General features: G+C 46.6%; 8 protein-coding genes across 8 annotated transcripts; 5 read left to right on the top strand and 3 right to left on the bottom strand.

Moving 5' to 3' along the window:
* Positions 1–2,095, bottom strand: EDB93DRAFT_519594 (uncharacterized protein). The gene is made up of 8 exons (XM_041456613.1): positions 1,210–2,095; positions 1,150–1,158; positions 1,007–1,099; positions 856–958; positions 621–796; positions 501–564; positions 393–447; positions 1–344 (listed from the first exon to the last, which is right to left on the bottom strand). Exons 1-8 carry the CDS (start codon positions 1,929–1,931, stop codon positions 139–141), a joined length of 1,428 nt encoding a protein of 475 aa, XP_041306708.1. The 5' UTR covers positions 1,932–2,095; the 3' UTR covers positions 1–138.
* A 76-nt stretch (positions 2,096–2,171) lies between these two features.
* Positions 2,172–4,188, top strand: EDB93DRAFT_1329153 (uncharacterized protein). Its single transcript, XM_041455134.1, has 7 exons — positions 2,172–2,690; positions 2,740–3,053; positions 3,106–3,342; positions 3,392–3,445; positions 3,496–3,759; positions 3,815–3,900; positions 3,953–4,188. Exons 1-7 carry the CDS (start codon positions 2,320–2,322, stop codon positions 3,998–4,000), a joined length of 1,374 nt encoding a protein of 457 aa, XP_041306707.1. The 5' UTR covers positions 2,172–2,319; the 3' UTR covers positions 4,001–4,188.
* Positions 4,189–6,428: 2,240 nt separating this feature from the next.
* On the top strand, positions 6,429–9,405 carry EDB93DRAFT_518853 (glycoside hydrolase family 37 protein). The gene is made up of 9 exons (XM_041456611.1): positions 6,429–6,662; positions 6,717–6,977; positions 7,031–7,501; positions 7,557–8,479; positions 8,526–8,633; positions 8,685–8,783; positions 8,836–8,881; positions 8,934–9,033; positions 9,082–9,405. Exons 1-9 carry the CDS (start codon positions 6,534–6,536, stop codon positions 9,270–9,272), a joined length of 2,328 nt encoding a protein of 775 aa, XP_041306706.1. The 5' UTR covers positions 6,429–6,533; the 3' UTR covers positions 9,273–9,405.
* Positions 9,406–9,496: 91 nt separating this feature from the next.
* Positions 9,497–11,456, top strand: EDB93DRAFT_1152073 (alpha/beta-hydrolase). Its single transcript, XM_041449742.1, has 7 exons — positions 9,497–9,982; positions 10,039–10,338; positions 10,384–10,450; positions 10,503–10,609; positions 10,662–10,774; positions 10,822–10,996; positions 11,055–11,456. Exons 1-7 carry the CDS (start codon positions 9,539–9,541, stop codon positions 11,091–11,093), a joined length of 1,245 nt encoding a protein of 414 aa, XP_041306705.1. The 5' UTR covers positions 9,497–9,538; the 3' UTR covers positions 11,094–11,456.
* A 116-nt stretch (positions 11,457–11,572) lies between these two features.
* On the top strand, positions 11,573–12,056 carry EDB93DRAFT_1087280 (Ctf8-domain-containing protein; the record flags this gene model as incomplete). The annotated part of the gene is made up of 2 exons (XM_041446035.1): positions 11,573–11,758; positions 11,814–12,056. The coding sequence occupies 2 exons, from the start codon at positions 11,573–11,575 to the stop codon at positions 12,054–12,056; spliced, it is 429 nt and encodes a 142-aa protein (XP_041306704.1).
* A 439-nt stretch (positions 12,057–12,495) lies between these two features.
* Positions 12,496–14,371, bottom strand: EDB93DRAFT_519104 (uncharacterized protein). Its single transcript, XM_041456612.1, has 14 exons — positions 14,105–14,371; positions 14,050–14,059; positions 13,964–13,983; positions 13,875–13,907; positions 13,719–13,815; positions 13,639–13,667; positions 13,555–13,585; positions 13,467–13,499; positions 13,337–13,413; positions 13,227–13,281; positions 13,080–13,175; positions 12,908–13,024; positions 12,802–12,842; positions 12,496–12,745 (listed from the first exon to the last, which is right to left on the bottom strand). The coding sequence occupies exons 1-14, from the start codon at positions 14,174–14,176 to the stop codon at positions 12,581–12,583; spliced, it is 876 nt and encodes a 291-aa protein (XP_041306703.1). The 5' UTR covers positions 14,177–14,371; the 3' UTR covers positions 12,496–12,580.
* A 648-nt stretch (positions 14,372–15,019) lies between these two features.
* Positions 15,020–17,130, bottom strand: EDB93DRAFT_518746 (uncharacterized protein). The gene is made up of 14 exons (XM_041456610.1): positions 16,952–17,130; positions 16,892–16,901; positions 16,819–16,838; positions 16,729–16,761; positions 16,574–16,670; positions 16,483–16,517; positions 16,399–16,429; positions 16,313–16,345; positions 16,182–16,258; positions 16,079–16,133; positions 15,927–16,022; positions 15,760–15,876; positions 15,584–15,700; positions 15,020–15,529 (listed from the first exon to the last, which is right to left on the bottom strand). The coding sequence occupies exons 1-14, from the start codon at positions 17,018–17,020 to the stop codon at positions 15,498–15,500; spliced, it is 822 nt and encodes a 273-aa protein (XP_041306702.1). The 5' UTR covers positions 17,021–17,130; the 3' UTR covers positions 15,020–15,497.
* Positions 17,131–18,687: 1,557 nt separating this feature from the next.
* EDB93DRAFT_1152023 (uncharacterized protein) lies at positions 18,688–19,786 on the top strand. Its single transcript, XM_041449741.1, has 2 exons — positions 18,688–19,033; positions 19,086–19,786. Exons 1-2 carry the CDS (start codon positions 18,737–18,739, stop codon positions 19,680–19,682), a joined length of 894 nt encoding a protein of 297 aa, XP_041306701.1. The 5' UTR covers positions 18,688–18,736; the 3' UTR covers positions 19,683–19,786.
* Positions 19,787–20,181: the final 395 nt, after the last annotated feature.

Raw genomic sequence — 20,181 nt, 5'->3', positions numbered from 1 at the left:
TCAGTGCAAGCTCCGTGCCATAATCACAGCATGCGGATACATTCATAGTTCATACATGTAATCAGATATGCGATGTTTATACAAAAATATATTTTCCGGACTTGGTATCACGCCAATCAAGGAATATCCAGAGCTACCTCACTTGACCTGTAACGATTCCATCCCAAACTCTCCCCCGCTGCCGTGGTCTAGTTCATTGAAAGGGTCACGCATGCTCCCAGTTTTCGCGCGCCACAGTTGTGTATACAACGCCTTTACCTTTTGAACTTCAGCATCAATAGCCGCAGTCCTAGCTGCTAGCGAAACAAATATGGCATGCTGCGTCTGGAGGGTGGATGAGATTGCTAGGGAAGTGTAAGATGAGGATAAGGGGGAACGAAGGAAAGTCTAACCTTGGGGTGTATTTTGGGATTGGGATGCTGATGCGGATAGTTTTCGCTCAATTTGCTATTTGATGTATTAGAATGCTTCAGGGTGTAACCAAAGATGCAGCACCATACTTCAATAGTGTTTTTGAACCACTGCAAACGCTCCTGCATCTCTTGCGTGACGCGGGTGAAGAATCTGGTCAGCAGCGTGTTAATACTTCAGTATACCTCATATCGATTATCTATACGTACTCCAGAGGGAACGGAGCATGGTTCTTGAGATATGCTGCACTCTGATGGGGGTTCTTAAAGCCCTCGATAATGTTGGTTGCGACGATTGTGTCTTGAACTGCTTGTTCAGTCTTCGCTTTCAAGTCCTTGGCGAAAAGAGAATCCGATTGAATAACAGAGGATACACCAAGCAGCTCCTGAATCGAGAAAGTCAGTGACCGAACACACTAGATATATGCAATAGGATGAGGCGCACCTTGTGCAGTTCGCGAATTAACTCCTGGCCCTTGATCGCCTCTTCCCCCATTTTTCGCTGTTTAAGCTCGTTGCCTATTTGTATACGTCCCTGGATGTGCGAGCTATGCAAAGTAAGTCCTGGGAAATTTTGGCATTTATGAGAAGCGTACTCGATAGATTCAAACGTCTTCTTGATGTCATCCGGAAGATCATTGAACTTCGTGGATTTTAAAAAAGGTGCAGGTCCGCTTATGGGCGTGGTACTACTTCAACGTCATTAGAGCCATCTTGAACGTAAGCACCATTGACCAACCTCATCATCCTGCAAAACGTCAACACCAATTTGAATCAGAACAATGCGAAAGGAACTCACGATAGTTGTCTTTGCTGCCCAAAGATCGATGTCCCCGTTGTACTCACCCCCAGCCCGCCAGCAGGAGCTGCCTGCTGAGCAGTCGTGCTTCCAAACAGTCCACCCGGCTGCTGTGGCTGGGCATTTCCGAATAAATTACTTGTCTGTTGCTGTGGTTGCACGGTTCCAAATAAACTAGTCGACTGTTGCGGCTGCGTAGTTCCAAATAGATTAGTCGATTGCTGCGGTTGCGTGCTTCCAAAGAGACTAGTAGATTGTTGCGGCTGAGTGCTTCCAAAGGTGCTGCCAGTCTGCTGCCCAGTCGTATTTGTTGTTGAAGAGTTTGCAAACAAAGATGTACCTGAAGGCTGCTGTTGAGGCTGCCCAAAGAGAGACGTTGTAGGTTGCTGTTGTTGTTGTTGTTGTTGTTGCTGCTGCTGCTGTTGTGCGGGTTGCCCAAATATCGAAGTCGATCCGGACGGCTGTTGCTGTTGTGTCTGTCCGAAAGCGCCTCCTCCAAACACAGAACTTCCTGGAGCAGGTTGTTGCGTCTGGGTTTGGGGTTGCACCCCGAAACTACCAAAGCCTGTCGTTGTGTTCCCCGTTCCTGAAGAGGGCTGCGTATTACCAAAGAGCGAAGTTGCGGGCTTTGACGCGTTAGATTGCCCGAAGGTAGACGTGCCGGTGTTACCAGTGCCAAAGACATTGGTACTAGATGACTTGAGCCATAGGTTTGAAAACATAAATTAGAGCCTACCCTCCCCCGAACGACATGTTTGAATATCAGTCTGACTATTTCTCTGAGACTGAAGTTCAAATCCTAGTGCGTTGTCGCCACTCGCTGTTCTGAACAGTGAGCAAGACTAGTTGAAACTTGGTAGTAGACTACGCTGTTCCGGGGTCCTAGTTTGCGCCCGTGCCTTGTTCGGCAAATTCCGAGGAAAAATACGTGCACTGTACCCACCCGGGCCCGCCTCTTGATTTGCTCAACGAGTCACATTTGTTCACTGGACACGATCAAAAGATTCATCATTATCTTGACTATCATCTTCCATCGACGTGAGTTGTGCCCCAAACGAACCGAGGGAGGGCCCACCACTTTGCGACGCCTTATAACCCCTGAATCGCAAGATGGGAAACACAATTCACCCAATGCATGGTTCCTTCGTGAATGCTGACCTTGTAGCGTGTGTTCTACGGGTTTTGCCTAACTTTGAATGCCTTGCCTCAACAATATTGACATCGAAGGCCATCTACAACATCTTTCAACAACATCCTTGCTCAGTTGTTCGCTCTGTAGCTTATAACTTGGTTGGACCAGCCTTGCCACAAGCGCTACGTTTCGTCCGATGCCAAAATGCGCAACTGTATTCCAAGCCCGTTGATGAACTCTTGGGCGAGGATGATATTCAGAAACATCCAGTGCTTTCCAGCGAGGATATCACAAGCCTTGTGGCCATTTCCACCTCCGTTCAAGAGCTCGAAAGCCTGTTTAGTTGGAGGTATTTTTATCATCTTTTACAATCCCATTCACCTCAATTGTTTCGTTAGAATGAAAGACCGAAGATATAAGACAAGTCAGCTCTCCTTTGCGGAGTCGACACGATTCCAGAAAGCCATGTACAGATTGTCCTTGTTCTCGGCTGTCTATGGCCGCAATGCTTACGAGTCAACTATTGAACCTGACTCAGATCAACTTGAAGAAATCGATTCGGCACTCGAAGAAGCCAAAGCACTACGAAAAGGCTTCTTCGCAAGTTTCTCCACTCTTGAGCTAAGGGATATTCAACGGATTGAGATGTTTTTGCGAGGAATAATCGTTCGCGCTGAGGGTGTTTACTTTGCTACAATATCACCTACAACCTGTGAGCGCGAACATCGCCATACAAGCTCCACCCACTCATGATGTTCACATAGACAGCCCTGAAACATCATTTGCGTTATACTGTGCTCCACACAGAGTGATCGATGTGTATAAGGGGGGGTTATACTGTATCACTGAACGGGATCCCGACATGATGGAAGAAATGTTCTTCAACGACTTCGTGATTTGGCCTCTAACCTCTGTCCTGGTCGACAGGAAAGAACCGCCTCTTCTTCCCGTTAACCAAAAACAGCCTATTATTGATGAAATTGTTGGAGAACATGATCGGTGTTAGTGTTCTCTATCATTTTCGGTTGATTATTGCTCATTTGGTGACAGGTTCGCAATGTCAATCCGACACTATCAATGGGTTGGATTTATGGGGACCAAGTAGTAAGTCAAATTACAGTCCACAGCACAAACTCAACTCGTAATTATTGAAGACTGGAGCTACCTCTGGGGCACCCCACCTCTGCACTCGATCACGCAATTACTGAAAGGTCATGTCGGCGCAAATCTTGCAGACGGGGTGCATTTTTTGACTCTGTTGCGGGAGACACCAGCTGAGGAGCTTGTCGGGGGGTTGTTTGACTACAACACACCGGCTTATATTACCTGGAACAAAGCAGACTGGCTATGTTCACAATGTTTGAACAAGTTCATACGCGACCATCTCCACATATGGTATTTGGGCCAGAAGATTAAGAGTAAGCTTGTGCTCTTAATTACTTCCACGGGTGTCCACTCACCAGTCTTCCCCAGAAGGAGACGTGATTCCAGAAAATTGCTGGTACGGATATAACTGTCGTACTCAAACACACAGACTAGCACATGCGCAGAAACTGAATGTGAGTCCTTGCAAACTCCCCTGTGTCCAGGGCTAAATTTATTTGGTTGTAGCATTGGTGTGAACCTACTAGGGGAGATGCACCTCCGACCAATGTCTGAGGGTTACGGATTCTTTTACGGATCATAGTGTGTATCTTAGGTTCGGCGCTTTCTACTATATACGCGTATCAAAATTTAGCAGCGATTACCCACACTATGCCAGTGGACCATGCTGTATCTGGTTTAGTAATTGGGGTTAGCTTTGTTTGTATTCAAGGTTACATTCAGAATTGCATGGCATCAGAGTGATTTGACATCAGTGGTTTGGCGAGGCCCATCACAAAAGGCTCCTGAACATGATGCATGATGGACCCAATGATGTCGAATATCTATCCACAAGACGTTTTCGGACAAAAACTTGAACGCCATTTTTATCCCTCATCTCCATTTCGCTTTTGACTTCCATTCTATTTTCATTCAATGAGGTTGCATTCATGAAGCTGTGTTCTTTGAACTTGCCCGAATTATTCCCCGTGGATTCTGATAGACTACTTGCAAACTTAGTGGGAGGTTTTTTGCTCGATACAAATAACTCAGTGGACTCGGTAGAAGATACGAATTCTCTATCTGAAGATCATTGGTCTAGTATTTTGTAGAGTAAAGAGAAGGGCCTCTACAATCCGGTTGCATCTCCGACAAAGCTGGTGCAAAAACAAGAGGAAGGGACATACTCCCGTGAAAGTCTCTTCACTGTCGTGAGCGGCTCACGGACCGGCGGTACATACGCGTTGCTAGTATTCCGTGTATCACGAATTGTAAACCACGAGACAGACGGTCAATATTTCCAGTCCGGCCCCATACTCTGATACTGCACCCCCGTACGATGCCTGCGACCACATGTAGACATTAAATATTCGCAATGTTGTGAACACGCACAGGAAGAGCAATCACGGTGACCGCAACTGCGGTGAAAAAATGTTTCGCTCACAAAGCCCACAAGCAAAGTAAACATGTTGTGTCCGACCTGCCGGATTTGAAACGCAGTTATGTCTCTGGAGATAGATCCAGACTTACGCGGTCAAAATCAAGAAAACTCTATCGGCCTGCATTGGTATACGACTGCCGCCAATATGGTTCGATAACACAATCATACATCATAGATGACATATATTACCAAGACCAGTCAGCATCAGGGAAGCCATACTTCTGATGCCGTGTCCACAGAAGGATATAGCGCCTTATCAGGGCCGGAGCGGCCCCGGGCATGTGTGCAATCCGTCAAACGCCAGTCCATTATTAGCAGGCCGCATTTTCACACAACGAGGTGGGACAAGTTATCGAACTTGATTATGATTGGTTGCCTGCGAATGTTCTGTCAGCCCGTCAGCTGGAACCCTGACAACGACATACTAGTAGAGCCCGCTGATGGACTCGTCCCGAGATTTTACACGGCTTCAGTGTGTGCTAATGCCTATTACTTCCGCGAAGCATGGAAACATAGACCATTTACTGTAGATTCGGCACGATATTTTCGCACCTCATGCGAGACTTCTGATAGGCTGTTTATATAAAAATTGTAAGGGTAGGTTGAGAATAATGATTGCCCCAAGCATGCCAATAAGGCACAAATCTTCAAAGTGAAAAGGTCAGGTACAGAAGAGGTACTCTGACAACGCCATGTTAGGACACAAAGTATGATGTCTTACCTCATAAGCTAGAACATAACAGGGGCGCTGCAGGTTCAGGCACCTTCTTATTGCAATGCACGATGGTTTCTTCCGTTTTTGGTGAGAATGTGCGGGAATAGTGAAGTTGCATGGGATGAACATTCTCAAGAGAGTGGCGGGGGCACCATGCAGGGGGCGGCCTTGACACCAAAATACGCGATTCCGTTACTTGAGTCTTGAGACCAGTGTGCCAAAACCCTTGACCACAAGGTCGAGTATCCAATCATATTGTGGATGCTCCAGGAACCGGTGATGCGGAGTTTGCCATGTCGAAAATCTGGGAAAGGCGGTCTTCAAGCCAAACGTTTCCCTTGAGTGTTAGTGTAATGACAAACATTTTGGACCTTGGGAGGCAGGAGCGATTAAATACTGGAAGGTCGCGCCCGATGGCATATGTACGATGTCGGGTTGATCATGAATGACGACGTCACAAAGTCGATATAGAAGCCTGAAGGAGAAAGGGCAAACTCAGGAAGATGGATCTGTAAGGCTTATCTAGGATCCGGTTCACCGCTCAGCCGGGATGAAGGTGAGAGAAAAGGTGAGCCAAGTCACTGACCCGTATGCCGAGTATGACGGGGGGGCTAATACACTGAAAATTGGCGTCGAGATCGTCAGTGACAGAAACTGACTGACCATCGGAGAAAGCCTGATACAGTGACTTGCACAGTTGTAGACGCTTATCAGCTCTGATCAAGGGTTGCTCTGCTCTCATCACTGAGCGTCTCTGTGGTTGAAGGGCAACCTGTAATTTCCACGATAACACGTGGTGTAATTAGATCCTGGCATAAATTCGGCTAAACCCCCTCAGACCACAATTCTGTCTTTCGCTTCAAGCTTAGTCTGTACTCCACAACTAGTACAGCAAGTCCGCCGTTGTCAACGTCTACTTTGCTCGGTTCGCTCCTTTCTTTCTAATCATCACCATGGCTCCTGCTCTCAATCACCCAACCGGCGTCACCTTCATCGATGAGGGCCATAGACCAGTCCACGAAGAAGCTGCTACATACTATGGTGGCGGCGAAGCATTCACTCGTTCGAGAACCTACAGTCATGTAAGGCTCTCTTTTTGGCGAGCATTATGCCACTTTCTTATGCCACGTCTATAGTCGCATATTCATGGGTATATCCCAAAGCGTACTCCGCTCTTCGAAGAGGATACGCATATGAGGGCTCGGCGCATGTCACACGACGAGAAGAGCGTTACCGGCCCTCGTCGCTTTCTTATCGATGTCGAAGAGACTATTCGTGTCGTCCTTGAGCAGGAGGACACAGACGGTGATTTCCAAATCAGTATCACTGATGCGGGCCCGAAGATGATGGCCCTCGGTACGGCTACAAGCAATGGCTTCAAGACTTTTGATGTTCGAGTCAGTGTTCATCTTCATCATATTGTGCCACTCTCAGTATAACTACGATTTAGGGAACCTACATGCTGTCCAACCTGTTGCAGGAGCTTGCCCTAGCCCGCGATCATGGACGCAAACGTATCGTCCTTGACGAGGCTCGTCTCTCAGAGAATCCCGTCGATCGTCTCTCTCGCATGATCAAAAACTCATTCTGGCACTCACTGACTCGCCGTATTGATGGTGATGGCCTCGAGATCATCACTGCCGACCCTAAGAACCGTACGGGCCGAGTCCAACCTCGGATCTACGTCCCTCATGGTGAACCCGCAATGGCTGAATACTACAGAAAAGTAGCGCGCGAGAAACCACACATGAACCTTGATGTACAGGTTCTACCTCCAAAGCCTGATGATGCTATATTTGTCAAAAGCTTGAACTCCAAGCCAGGTCTTTTAGCGCTCGCTATGAATGAAGTTGATGACGGCAAGGGTGGCCGGACCTTGAAAGGAATTCCTTTCATTGTCCCTGGCGCTCGATTTAATGAGGTGCCTTGCGTAATTCACTCGATTGTTCTCACTGACTAACATCATTCTATGGCAGCTTTACAACTGGGATTCCTATTTTATCTCCCTAGGCCTCCTTGTGGATGGTCAAGTCAGCATGGCGAAAGGCATGGTTGACCACTTCATATTTGAAATCAAGCATTATGGCAAGATTTTGAACGGAAGCCGGAGTTACTATTTGTGTAGGACTCAGCCTCCGTTCTTGACGGACATGGCGTTGCAAATCTACAATCAGCTAGATCGCTCAGATGTGGAGTCTAATCGACAATGGCTGAAACGTGCAATCCAAGCCGCCATCAAAGAGTACCATACCATCTGGGTCGCTGAGCCCCGCATTGACCCCAAGACAGGGTTGTCCAGGTACCGTCCTGACGGTCTTGGAATCCCTCCTGAAACTGAGGCGACGCACTTTACGCATATCCTTGAGCCTTATGCTGAGAAGCATGGCATCTCGGTACTCGAGTTTAGCGAGAAGTACAATAATGGAGTTCTCAAGGAGCCTGCGCTGGACGAGTACTTCTTGCATGATAGAGCTGTGCGCGAGTCGGGTCACGATACGACGTACAGGTTTGAGAAGCGGTGTGCGAACCTTGGGACGATCGATCTACAGGCGCTGCTGTACAAATACGAAGTCGACATCGGTACGGCCATCCGGGAAGTGTTTGATGATGAACTCGATCTCGAGGAGGAATTCGACTTGGCACCCTTCCCACCTTCTGTTGAGGCATACCGCCGCCCCTACCGCGAGTGTTCAACTAGTCGGCCACAAAATAGCGAAGAGTGGTTTGAGAGAGCCGATCACAGGAGGGAGATGATCGACAAGTACCTATGGAACGAGACCAAGAAGCTGTACTTCGACTACGATACAGTTTTGGAGAAGCAGAGCCTGTATGAAAGTGTTACTGCATTCTGGGCTCTCTGGGCTGGTTGCGCGAGCGAGGACCAGTGCTGGAAACTCGTGTAAGTTCAGTTGTCTTCCTTCGTAAATATATCTAATTTCGCATAGTTCCCAGTCGTTGAAGAAGTTTGAAGTACTTGGGGGTCTTGTTTCTGGGACCGAAGAGTCTAGGGGTAAGATTTCCTTGGACAGGCCAAACCGGCAGTGGGATTACCCGTGCGTTGATGACTCCTTTATTGTATCTACAGCAAGTCTAATATTTTGCAGCTATGCATGGCCCCCTCACCAAATCATGACTTGGGTCGGGCTAGAGCGCTACGGCTACCTGGAAGATGCCCAGCGATTGTCGTACAGGTTCCTTTACATGTGTGTGATCTTACTTCGTCTGATTCGTACTGAGTTGACTTGATTACTGTAGGATGACTACAGCATTCGTTGACTTTAATGGAGTCGTTCCTGAGAAAGTGTGTGATCTAGTAGTTGCTTCTCTATGCTACTAACGTCAATGTTTGTCAGTTCGACGCAGTGAAGCTTTCACACTTGGTGGATGCTGAGTACGGCAACCAAGGTTTAGATTTCAAGATGGTTCCTCGTGAGGGCTTTGGTTGGATGAACTGTGCGTTTTGGTCCATCCCCATGTTTGCAAGCTAATCGATGATTACAGCCGCTTATCAAGTAGGCCTATCCTTCTTAACGACGCACATGCGTCGCGCAGTCGCGACGTGCACCAGCCCAGAAGTCCTCTTTGGCCCATCGGCAAACCTTGAAAGTGCTATCGCTCAAGCGGCACATGCTGCCACTGATCCTCTTGACCTTGCGATGGAGTCGTTGGACATTGCCGGTGTGCCTGCTTAAGTCTTAAGCACGATGCTGTGTTTGGTTTTACCTTGATATTATAATGTGACGTCTAATGTAATGTCCCCGTGGTCGGCGATAGTACTCATGTCTAATACATTGGATCAGATTTAGAGTTCCCTTTTTTTGGCATTTTCACTTGTGTATTTCTTACTCGTAATCCAACCTTTTACATAACAATTGCAAACGATCTTGGTTTCATGGCTTAAAGTTGATGAGTCAGCAACACGCTTTTCTGCAACGTTTATGGCTCGCTGTGATGTCCGATGCTCCCAACAACTTTGACGGCCTTCCTTGTCCTCCTCCTTGATTTATTCCTCGACCATGGCCAGCGGTCGCAAAGTTCTCGTTTTGAGAAATCTCTGCGATTTGAGCTGCGGCACGAACATGCAGTCTCACCCGATGCACATGTGGTGTTCTCCGACGTGCCATCGACTGTGAGCCTCGTCTACGGCAACGAATCATTCTATTCAATAGACACCCGGTATATGACCTCATATCGTCCATCAAGTTTCAGCGCCTACAACGATGCGAGGATACGTTCCATGCGGCAGGCACAAAGTGCAATTTTGCCCTGGTACGAAACCGAAATATTAGGACCGAATGTCGAGAAACGCAAAACACTGTTGGAACTCGCAAAGATGACAAATAATGCCTATGTGACCCCTGATGATATCCAGTGGTACGAACTTGACAAGAACTGGACCACTGTTCGTAGCTTTCCTCAAATCCTGCATGCACATTTTCGCTGAAGAGCTTTCCAAAGCCTTATCCGTTTGGATGGGAACCAGATGCTGATGGGTTCCGAGGTTATGTGTTTGCGACGCCCGACAACTCTACTATCATTCTATCCATCAAAGGCACTTCCGCAGCCGTATGGGGAGGCGCAGGTCCGACTGCCAAGAAGGATAAATTGAACGATAACTTGCTGTTCAGTTGTTGTTGTGCCAGAATTGACTGGAGTTGGACAACCGTGTGTGGATGCTATCGTACAGGGTGGAAATGCGACCAGGATTGCCTAGAGCAGGCTCTAGTCGAAGATAGTCTATTTTACCCCATTGGAACGGTAGGCCTATCATTGACGTGTGATTCTCTCACTCAATTAAATCAGAACTTGTATAATAATTTAACCTATATGTACCCGACGTCAGATATTTGGATCATAGGGCACTCGCTAGGTGAGTATATTGCGTTGAAGTCAGCGATGTATTCGCTCACCTGGGAGAGAAGGTGGTGCAGTGGCTTCCCTTCTTGGAATCACGTTTGGTGTCCCTGTTGTTACCTTTGAGTCACCAGGGGAACGACTAGCTGCCAAGCGGCTGCATTTGCCATCGCCGGTGTGTAGTTTCCAATGTACTTAACATCCTAGTAGTAATGGATCAGTCTTAGCCATCGACTCATCATGTCACGCATGTATATCATACTGCGGACCCCATTGCGATGGGTACCTGCAATGGAATTCTATCTTCTTGCGCCTTGGGCGGGTTCGCAATGGAAACTAAGTATGTCTTCTCACACTCATACTGCTCACGTATCTGAGGTAGCCTAGGTGTCATCAAGGGAAATCCATTGTCTACGATACTGTGTCGAACCTTTCTTGGGCTGTAGACATACGCAAACATGGGATCGTCAACGTTATAGAAGAAATACTAGGGAAGGCCTGGCAGCCCAGCGAAGATGTCGGTCGGGAGGTTCCACCCGCTGCAGCTGAAGAAGATTGTGTGGTGAGTAGTTATGATTGTGTTCCCCATGACACTCGGCTGACATCCATGGAACTTGCAGGAATGTTATAGCTGGGAGTTTGGCAATTTTCCCGCGTAGAACCGCAGCAGCCGTGGGCTAGAACATACCCACACCCTACTTTACCATATATACCGGCACTTATCACAAAGCTTGATAAGTTTTGGATGGGTTGCTGTAATCCGTAAGCAGAAAGTACTTTGGAGGAGGAAGTGGCGACTTGGGTTATGCTCTGTGTTTTGAGGTGAACTGTTTCAGGGAATAGGTGATTCATCCGTCTGCTGCATTTCAACCTTTTCTATTTCATCCAATCTCGTGCTGGCTGATTGTCACCTTGTGAAATTTCAATAGACTAGGAATTATGCAGGCGACCACATCGCGCATATGTATATCTCACACGAATTCGTTGCGCTGGAAATGTTTGTCTGTGAGCAGAAGTGGCGACCGTAAAAAAACCTAGTAACTTAGCGAAAATAATACCCCAACACAGTTTCTGGGGTCCTGGACGCGTTGACTTGCGCGTCAAATATTCGACTTCATACTTGCATTGTATACCGACCATGCCAGTGATCGATGTATCTGTTTCGTTGTCCAACGTCTTTAATCCGAGACTTCCGTCATGCATCGCCAAGCTCGGTAATGACGAACTCATTCTCATAGAATTACAAGGCACGCTCGACATCGAGTGCAACGAAGACACCACTAGAGACGGGCAGTTTATTGGCAAATTAAACCTCAACGACGCCGTGAGTGAAGTTCTCTACAGTCACTGATCTGGCAGTATCTAAATAGATTTTCAAGAACAAACCCACGTTGGTCATCGGGCACCATCTACTTGAGGGCAAGGTCGTAACCTTGCCTAAGCCATTAGGCGTGATGCATCGCAAGGAAGGCTCCAAGAGACATGGCTATCCTGGCGACGGAGATAGCTCTAGATCGGTGGAAGATGCTCGGAACCCCGTCGTTAGCTGGGGCATCGTCGCCGTTGTGAAAAAAAAGATTGTATTCTCCAAACGACCCATGCCAATTTTGAACAAAGTTTGAAACGGATCAAGATGTACAATTCCTGATGTCGGGGACTTTCGGTCGTGTGACCGCGATGGAGCGTGGTTGGTATGCTCCGATCAATGTACAGGATTCGTCACTTAACGAAGCTACCAAAGCAGCTTCTGCGGTCACTAGTCTTATCGCCGACAGAGCGAATAAACCTGCAACTAAGGTCACGACCTGTTTTCTATAGACGGCCGTCGGAGAGAATAGCATTATCCCCGATGACAACCTCAGGCTGACATCTACGATGAGATGATGAACCAAGAATGTCTTGCTATCGAGCATTGTGCTGCTACAGGCTCGACTTCGGGAAACTATCCTAGTGCATCCTCTTTGAATCACATTCATGATATGTTCTTAGATACCTATAGGTCAGACACAGACAATGTGTGATTCAGGTCTATCAGCCTCTTGAGGAGCAGTCGCTGTTTCAATGGATACCACAGCATGCCTCCAACATGCAGTCGTGACAGGTGATAAACACACCATTAAAAGATGAAAGGATTAAAGATGAAAAATTACACCTGATTCAACGTTTCGGGTGAAAAAGTAGGTAAGGATTCTAATGAGGAACGCTGCCGGTCTGCTCTCCAGAGTCCACGAGACATACTTGTCACAAGAAAAGTGTGGATAGTGACTTGCCAGATGCGTATAAACTTTACCATCATGAAACCATAATATTCCTGTAAAGTTTTACTTGTCAACATACATGGCTCTGTCAATCTTTCACGCCACTGACCTTGACAAGCACTGTCGTTGTTATGACTGTGAATGAGAAGACTTTGTATCATGGTTCAGAAAATTGCACATGTACTTAAAAATCTGTCAATGTGAAAGTAACTCACTGAGTCCGCAGGTCATGTAAATCATATTGTGGAGAACCAGTTGTCTCAACAGGCGATTATCAGTTCCTTCTCGCCAGTAGCTTACCACGGCCTTGTATAGCAAGAACATCCATACTTCTGGGGGACCCTCAATTTCCATAGGAAATGAATAAAATTGTGGGGTTGTACTCACGTATCTCCGCCACAGCCAGTAACACGTAGACAATTATGATGATCCTGCCCTCGCCAGTCTCAAAACAGCTCGTGGCAGGGATGCGAGGCTTAGTAACTGAAAGAATGTTTCGGTGTAAGTCACTTTTGTATCTCGAAAGAAACACACTCTGAGGTGCAGATCGGCTGCTTGAGAACACCATATAAACAGCAAAAAGGTATAGCTGATGGTTTCAAGTCAACCTATATGGAGTGAACCTTGTAAAGCTTGCGACTAACCAATGCGCTGATCAGGAGCATAACTGTTATGCGCCTCCTAAATTGCCAGATTGCACAAGCGCGGGCCAAGAAGATACCTTGCAGGTCTTTGTCAACGAATCTGCAGAAATGAAGACATAAAAAAACAAACCCTCGGCACACGCCATAATCACACATCCTATATCTACGACGAATCTCTATCAGATACGACCTCGCATCAAGGATCTAAAAGATCGTACACGTATTTACAGAGTACATCGTGCGACACGTCTGTCATAACCGTCTGAGTTACGGTGTGACTCGAGGATCTGTAGAAAACTCACTTCAATTGACATCGTGGGTTGCAATGCCACTGCAAATGTCATGAACAAAAATAATTAACGACATCGAGGGTTATGCTTGCCGAGCATCACTGATGACAAGTAAATGCAGGTAAGGTATCGGCAGCCAATGTAAAGCAGCTTCGGATATTTCCATTGTGACTGCGTCAAAAATACAACCTGTAACCGATTGTGTCCCTCAGTATTGACCGCCAGTGGGACGACTAGAACAAAAGTACCTCGTCGGCCAAGGTGAGGAAGTAGTCATATACCTGCAGTAACAATGATCACTTATATCTATAAGTGAGAGTTATTCATGCGAGTTTACCCAGAACGAAGTTACAGCCACTAAATCAAGGATGTCGTGAGATACTAATCAGTCGCAGCCAACACAACTTGAACTAGAGTGCAGACCATTGGCATACTTGAGAGATTATAAGTAGTTGGAGCTGAACAAAGAATTACTTACATGGAAGCTCCAAAGCACCCATCCGAGTTCAAGCACCTGCGAGTCCGAGTTGTCAGGGGAGCTCATTGTCATGCAAATTTTACAGTACAGAAGTGGGGATTCTGAGTCTTCTCATGACTCTGGCACTTATGTATGACGGAAACCTCAGGTAGGGTGTTTAAGCTTGAAGAAAAATTGGAGACTCTAGTGCCCCTGTCACCATTATTCTCAAGTAGGGAAACATAAACCCGCAATCTGATCATTACATTAGTACCTGGCAAAGACCTCAACCACCGCTCGGCAAGAGTGATTCCTAGCTTGAAGTTCAAACGTTCACCGCCCTCGCGCGTATCTGTTTCTGCGCTATTCTGCCACGTTTGTGCTACTGCCTTAAACGAACATCGCCGAACTAGCTGCTTTGAATTCTGTCTCTAACTCCTACTTCCAAGGTGACGCACTGACCTTGATTGGAGTTACCACATCGACATATAAGACCGAACGCATTCCTTGCAGCTAATTGACAAGGAGGCTTGATGGGAAGAGGCAACGGATGCCGACTACGAGCGCGATGGGGATCTGGCGCGAACGTGCTGCTCCAAAAATCAGCCAACGGCGACGGCATAGCCAGTACTAAAAATTTTGGAGCGAGAACGGGATTAGTATCAAGAATTATGGGTAGAATGCAAAGAGATAGCGTCATCCACGGGCATCAGGGTGCAAAAAAAATGACAGAGGATGCTGTGCGCAAAAATTGCGAACTCGACGATAGGACAATTAAGACCGTACCTTTCTCGGCTCCGACACGGGGTCTCACCTTTACTAAATACTTTCAGGTTTCCGAAAGCCTGAGATAGAGAGGCAAGCTTTTTCGGAATGGTAGGTCACACATCATGGGACCCTGTCGGCTCATCTTGCAGCCTGGCTTCAAATGATGTCATACCAGCAATTATCTGACTTACCTGACATAAAACACGCACTGACGAGAGTCTTGGCACTGTGAAGGTTGCGCTGAATATGGCTCAGCGCTGACATACATCACAAATAGACACACAATAATACGAATGAGGACAATACTGCACACAAGCAGTGTGTTCCTTGTCAGGCCTTCTGTTCTGTGAATTAATGACTTGCCTCCTTGGACATTCTGTCCAAAAGCTAGCCTGCGAGCCTCGGTGAAGTCGGCCAATCAGAATGGTTATGTTCCCTATCTTCCTATGCCGTATTGTGTAGAGATCCGTCATGGTACGTGTCATGACAATCATAGAATGGCATGTCAGGGTTAAAGTGACATCGTGACGACGACAAACAAGACACGCAAGGATCTGCTCGATTCGTTCACCGCACTCAATCTACAGCAAATATCAAGGGAGGTTATAACGCCTGTTTTCTTCCCATAGTTCGAGGTTCATCTTTGTTACCAGAAGCGCGTGGAACACGACTTGAGCACTAGAGAATGGAATACTTGAGCCTGGTTAACCAAAATTGGGGAACGAAATGTACCTAGCCATCCAATTACCATAAGATGCCTTGGGGATGCCACGTCAACATAGATTTCCAGTAAAGAGGAAGTGCTGACCTGCAAAAGGGCCGTCGTCAAAATAACAATAACAGAAGAACCTAAAAGTGTTTTAAATTTCAGTAACCAATCTTCATGTCCTCAATAGACCATTCCTCACACAGTCCACAAGTAATGTAGAATATGTTGTGCTGGATGAGGATTTCGAGTAATCGATTCTTGCAAGCCCAATTTCTAAAGTTTGCTGTGGCTTTGCACAGTGAGAAGAACATGATTTCTGCACGATGTCAAAATATACTTTTCGGGATTGACAGGATGAAAACTCACGCAAATCTGCAAGAATAAGCAAACCATATGCAGCGACAATGACGTCACTTTCTGCGGAATCAAAGCAGCTTGCAGAGGGCATCGGTGATTCGATGACTAGATACATATAATCTGGTTGAACGTCAACAAGAGTATGTGGATGAAATACGTACCTCTCGTCGACGACGCGTGCATCTTCATGATTACGATAGTCGAGACGACATAGAACTAGAATAATTGTGGTGACTCAAAAAAGCACGAAAATTAACCACATACTGCTGTGCTGATCATGAAAAAGACAACAATCGATCGTTTGTATCCCCAAAGTACACATGTACGTGTGACGAATATACCTAGAAAACAGCGTAAATATGATATTGCAGACATGGAACGTATTCAAAGCATACACTCCGCGCAGAACAATATCACACCACCAATATCTAGGAACACGGGTGTCAATATCTCAAATGAACGATCAGCCACAAATACTGACAAGTGCTCAAAGTATAATATGTTTGGCACAGCTGACCTCTCGGAAAATTAGCCTCAGAGTTAGCAAGAAGTATGCTGAACTCACAGACATGGTTTGTGATAAAGCAGGTGGCACCCACACTAGCGAACCCAAAGTTCACTAATCAGACAACGGAGGTATTGCACATTCGACTTACTGAATATCCCCAAAGTCACGAAGACAAATGGGAGATAACGGCAGACCAAGTATAGAAATTTGATCACGCCCCATTGTCCATGGAACAGATAAGAGATCTGGGGTTCAAACGAATGCTCAGACAATCAATTAACATCCAGACTCCTAGTGACGTACCTCGAGTGCGATCGTGGTCAAGTAATCGTACACCTATGTCAAAGAAAGTTGTTTAAATTTCCCAGCAAAAAGTAGAGCGCTAATATTCACCAAGAGACACGCTATGGCCACTTATATGGACGATCAGTTGCGGTCCATATTAAGCATACATAGAGATGGTTACCATTAGCGTACTGACCAGGTCGATGAGCTACCATCACTAATTCGTAGGGAAAGTACTCACATTCAATTGTAATAGCACAATTCCCAACTCGTTTAATTCGCTTGGGGAGTAGTCTGAGAGTGAGCTCATCACGACTACCACTAGTAGTCGTAGGTAGGAGAGCTAAGAAGTGAGAATTGCAAAACCACTTGCGTTGAAGCAGGTGGATATAACACGAGCAAGTCCGTGCGCGTCCAGTGCATACCAGTGTCTAGGTACAACGTACAAGCAATACGTCAATGAGGAACGTTGGGCTGTCGACCCACGTTCCAATACATGATTAACATGTTGAAAGTTTGACGGCCGCTTTGATGGATTCCAGGCCGGAACAACCCAAAGCCTGCATCTGTGAAACCTATATTCAGTCATCCACAATGAATTCTGATCCTTGTCACCATCCAAGTCGTTTCGAACATTTCGACTCATTCTCCAGCGATACGTAGGCCATCGTGGTCGCACCACCATTTATGTGTAACGTTCCTGCAGTCAATAACGATATTTTCAAGTAAGCACAGGTTAACCGTCTCTAGCCGTTGTGACATGTGGACTTCATTATGTGACGGCTACTTACCAAGCGCCCGTTAACTCCGCCGAGTCACCATTTTATCGATGCGCATTGGACAAAACCAGGAAGGAATCGCGAGCTAACGCATATTTCTGGGAACGGTCCAGATTTCGAACGTTGAGGCAGAAGTCGTGCATTTTTTTTTGGGAAAATGTATCTGTGGCATGGGTTTCTCGTACATCAATTACGCTTTGATGGGTATACGATGAGCGTCCTTGAGGTGATCATCTTGACCCAAGAGACCTTCACCATGGCCCATTGGATGACCGGTTTGAAGTTCGCCTGAGAGTAGAAAAAAGGAACAGCAAAGCACTCCAACTGGCAGTCTGATGTTGTCCTGTGTTGAACAGCTTGTAAACCGAAGATATCACCGAGACACCTGCAAACAATGATATAGCCACCCCCTGGAAATGGACTTTGGGAATGACATCCAGTTACAACGGCGCTGCGCACAATTCGAAATCACTCATCAAATGTATCGCAGCAGATTGGACCATAAACATACCATGATCATTTACCGCGCGCCCGTTAACTCCGCCGATCACCATTGTATCCATTAATGCGCATTGGGCAAAACCAGGATCAAAGGACACAGGAATCTCGAGCTGAAAAAAGCGCATATTTCTGGGAATGGTCCGTGTTTCGAATGTTGGGGCAGAAGTCGTGCATTTTTTGAGGAAAATGTATCTGTGGCATGGTCGAAATCTCCTGAGGTACGTTAATTACGCTTTGATGGTTTTACCATGAGCGTCGTCGGTACACGCACAGACACACATCATTGTTCGGCACAAGCACAGCACGCACTCCATTCCTTCTGAGAGACCTTTACCATGGCACATCGGGCAACTAGTTTAAAGTTCGCCTGAGCGTCGAAAAAAGGAACAGCAAGGCACTCCAACCCGCAGTCTGATGCGGTCCTGTGTTGAACGGCTTGTGAACCGAAGATATCGATATCACCGAGACACCTGCAGACAATGCAAAGATATAGCCACCCCCTGGAAATGGACTTTGACAATAACATCCAGTTACAAGCTTCGTAAACAGCGCGCGCAATTCGAAATAACTGAGTAAATGTATCGCAGCAGATTGGCCGAACATACCATGACGTAATCTGCAATAATATGTGATTAAGTAAGCCAGTGAAATGCCTCAGTCCATTTCCTAACGCCTCTTCCTTTCTTCATCTTGATCTATACCTCATCACTCCCCAAATTAATTATCCTATCATATCTTCTTTAATCATGTCTGCCTTCCCCATCTATCACAATCTCAACGGCGGAGCTGGCTTCCCTGGATTGTCCTCATACTCTGCTGAGCAGATATTTTCGACCCCTATGGATCAGCCCCTATATGATCAAAAAGCTGCCGACCTCGCTGCACTGGAACATGACTTGATGGCTATTTTGGGGCTTCAATCTTTACCTGTGCCTGAGTCACTCCCAGAGATTCGAAAAGAGTTTACTGCTGTCATTCGAGCGAAGGTTCCTCATCCTCGAGTTTCCCATGCTTGCGATCACTGCAGGCGCAGAAAAACAAAGGTAAGCCTCAAATTTGTTTTTTATTCTGCTTTGGCTGACACTTAAGGGACAGTGTTCGGGAGAACAGCCGGTGTGTACGAGCTGTATGAAATCAGGCAAGGTGTGCGAGTGGACTCCTCTTAAAACCACCAAGGAGCGACGGAGTCGGAAGCCTTACGACGTTGAATATAAACCTCGACCTCATGCATCTGCACCGTCTATCGTGGCGCCTAGAGCGACTTATCCGAGCGTTATGCTCCCGAATCCGATGACCATTTGGTCTGTTGAAGATGCTATTTCTGCATCGCAGGCGACAACGACTTCGAATGCATCTTCTGGCCCGAGCACGCCTCCTCCTGCTGTGAAGCATACTGCGCAAACACTCACTGGCTGGGATGTTCCCGCGCAGTATGACTCGGACTATGTCGATTTCGATTCTCAATGGATCCAATCCTCTTGCCCATCATTGGGGAGCGATGACTCGGACTCGTCTCGCGAATCATCGCCTTTAAATACACCAACGCGCGCCGACTCGTCACCTAGTCCAGTACATTTTTCTGGGGAAGAGGCAGCACAAAATTTCGACGATCTTGATACTTTTTTCAAAGATCTATATGGAGGTTTATCTCCTGATTGGTCTTCTGTTTTGCAATGGCCTGAGATGCCTTAGCATCGCTGCCACGTATTTTTGGTTCCTTTGGCGCTGGTCGTTATCGGAAATTCGTTCTCGTGTTACAGTATGGACGCTTTTGCGACGCCTGTTTTTAATGTAGCAAAAATAAAACTATTTCAAAACAATGTTCAGTTGTTCAGAGCGGATTTCGTGTGATCTTGGCTGTACTGTGGCGATTTAATCGATTGGACTATTAGCTGAACTCCGGAGTTGTTCGCAGTCAAATCTCCTCTGATAATCAATCTTGCCAGGAACTCTCATAGCACCAGCTGGACTCCCAATATGAGCCTATGATAGTACGAGTTTAAATTCGTTCTCGTGGGTTTGCAGTATGGCGACACCTGTTCTTAATAAACGGCTATTTCAAAAACCTGAGCTTCGATTGAAACGCATTTCGTGAGAGCCTCTCGAGCCAAGAGTCTTGGCTAGTAAATTCCACGTACGATTCAATTTAGTGGATTTGACTATTGGCTGAATGAACCCTGCCAGCTGTGCG

This window comes from Suillus bovinus, assembly GCF_016758785.1.
Source record: "Suillus bovinus strain UH-Sbo-P2 chromosome Unknown EDB93scaffold_36, whole genome shotgun sequence".
Taxonomy (NCBI): Eukaryota; Fungi; Basidiomycota; class Agaricomycetes; order Boletales; family Suillaceae; genus Suillus; species Suillus bovinus.
Note: the sequence above shows the minus strand (reverse complement) of the source record. Positions and strands in the feature narration are given on the sequence as shown.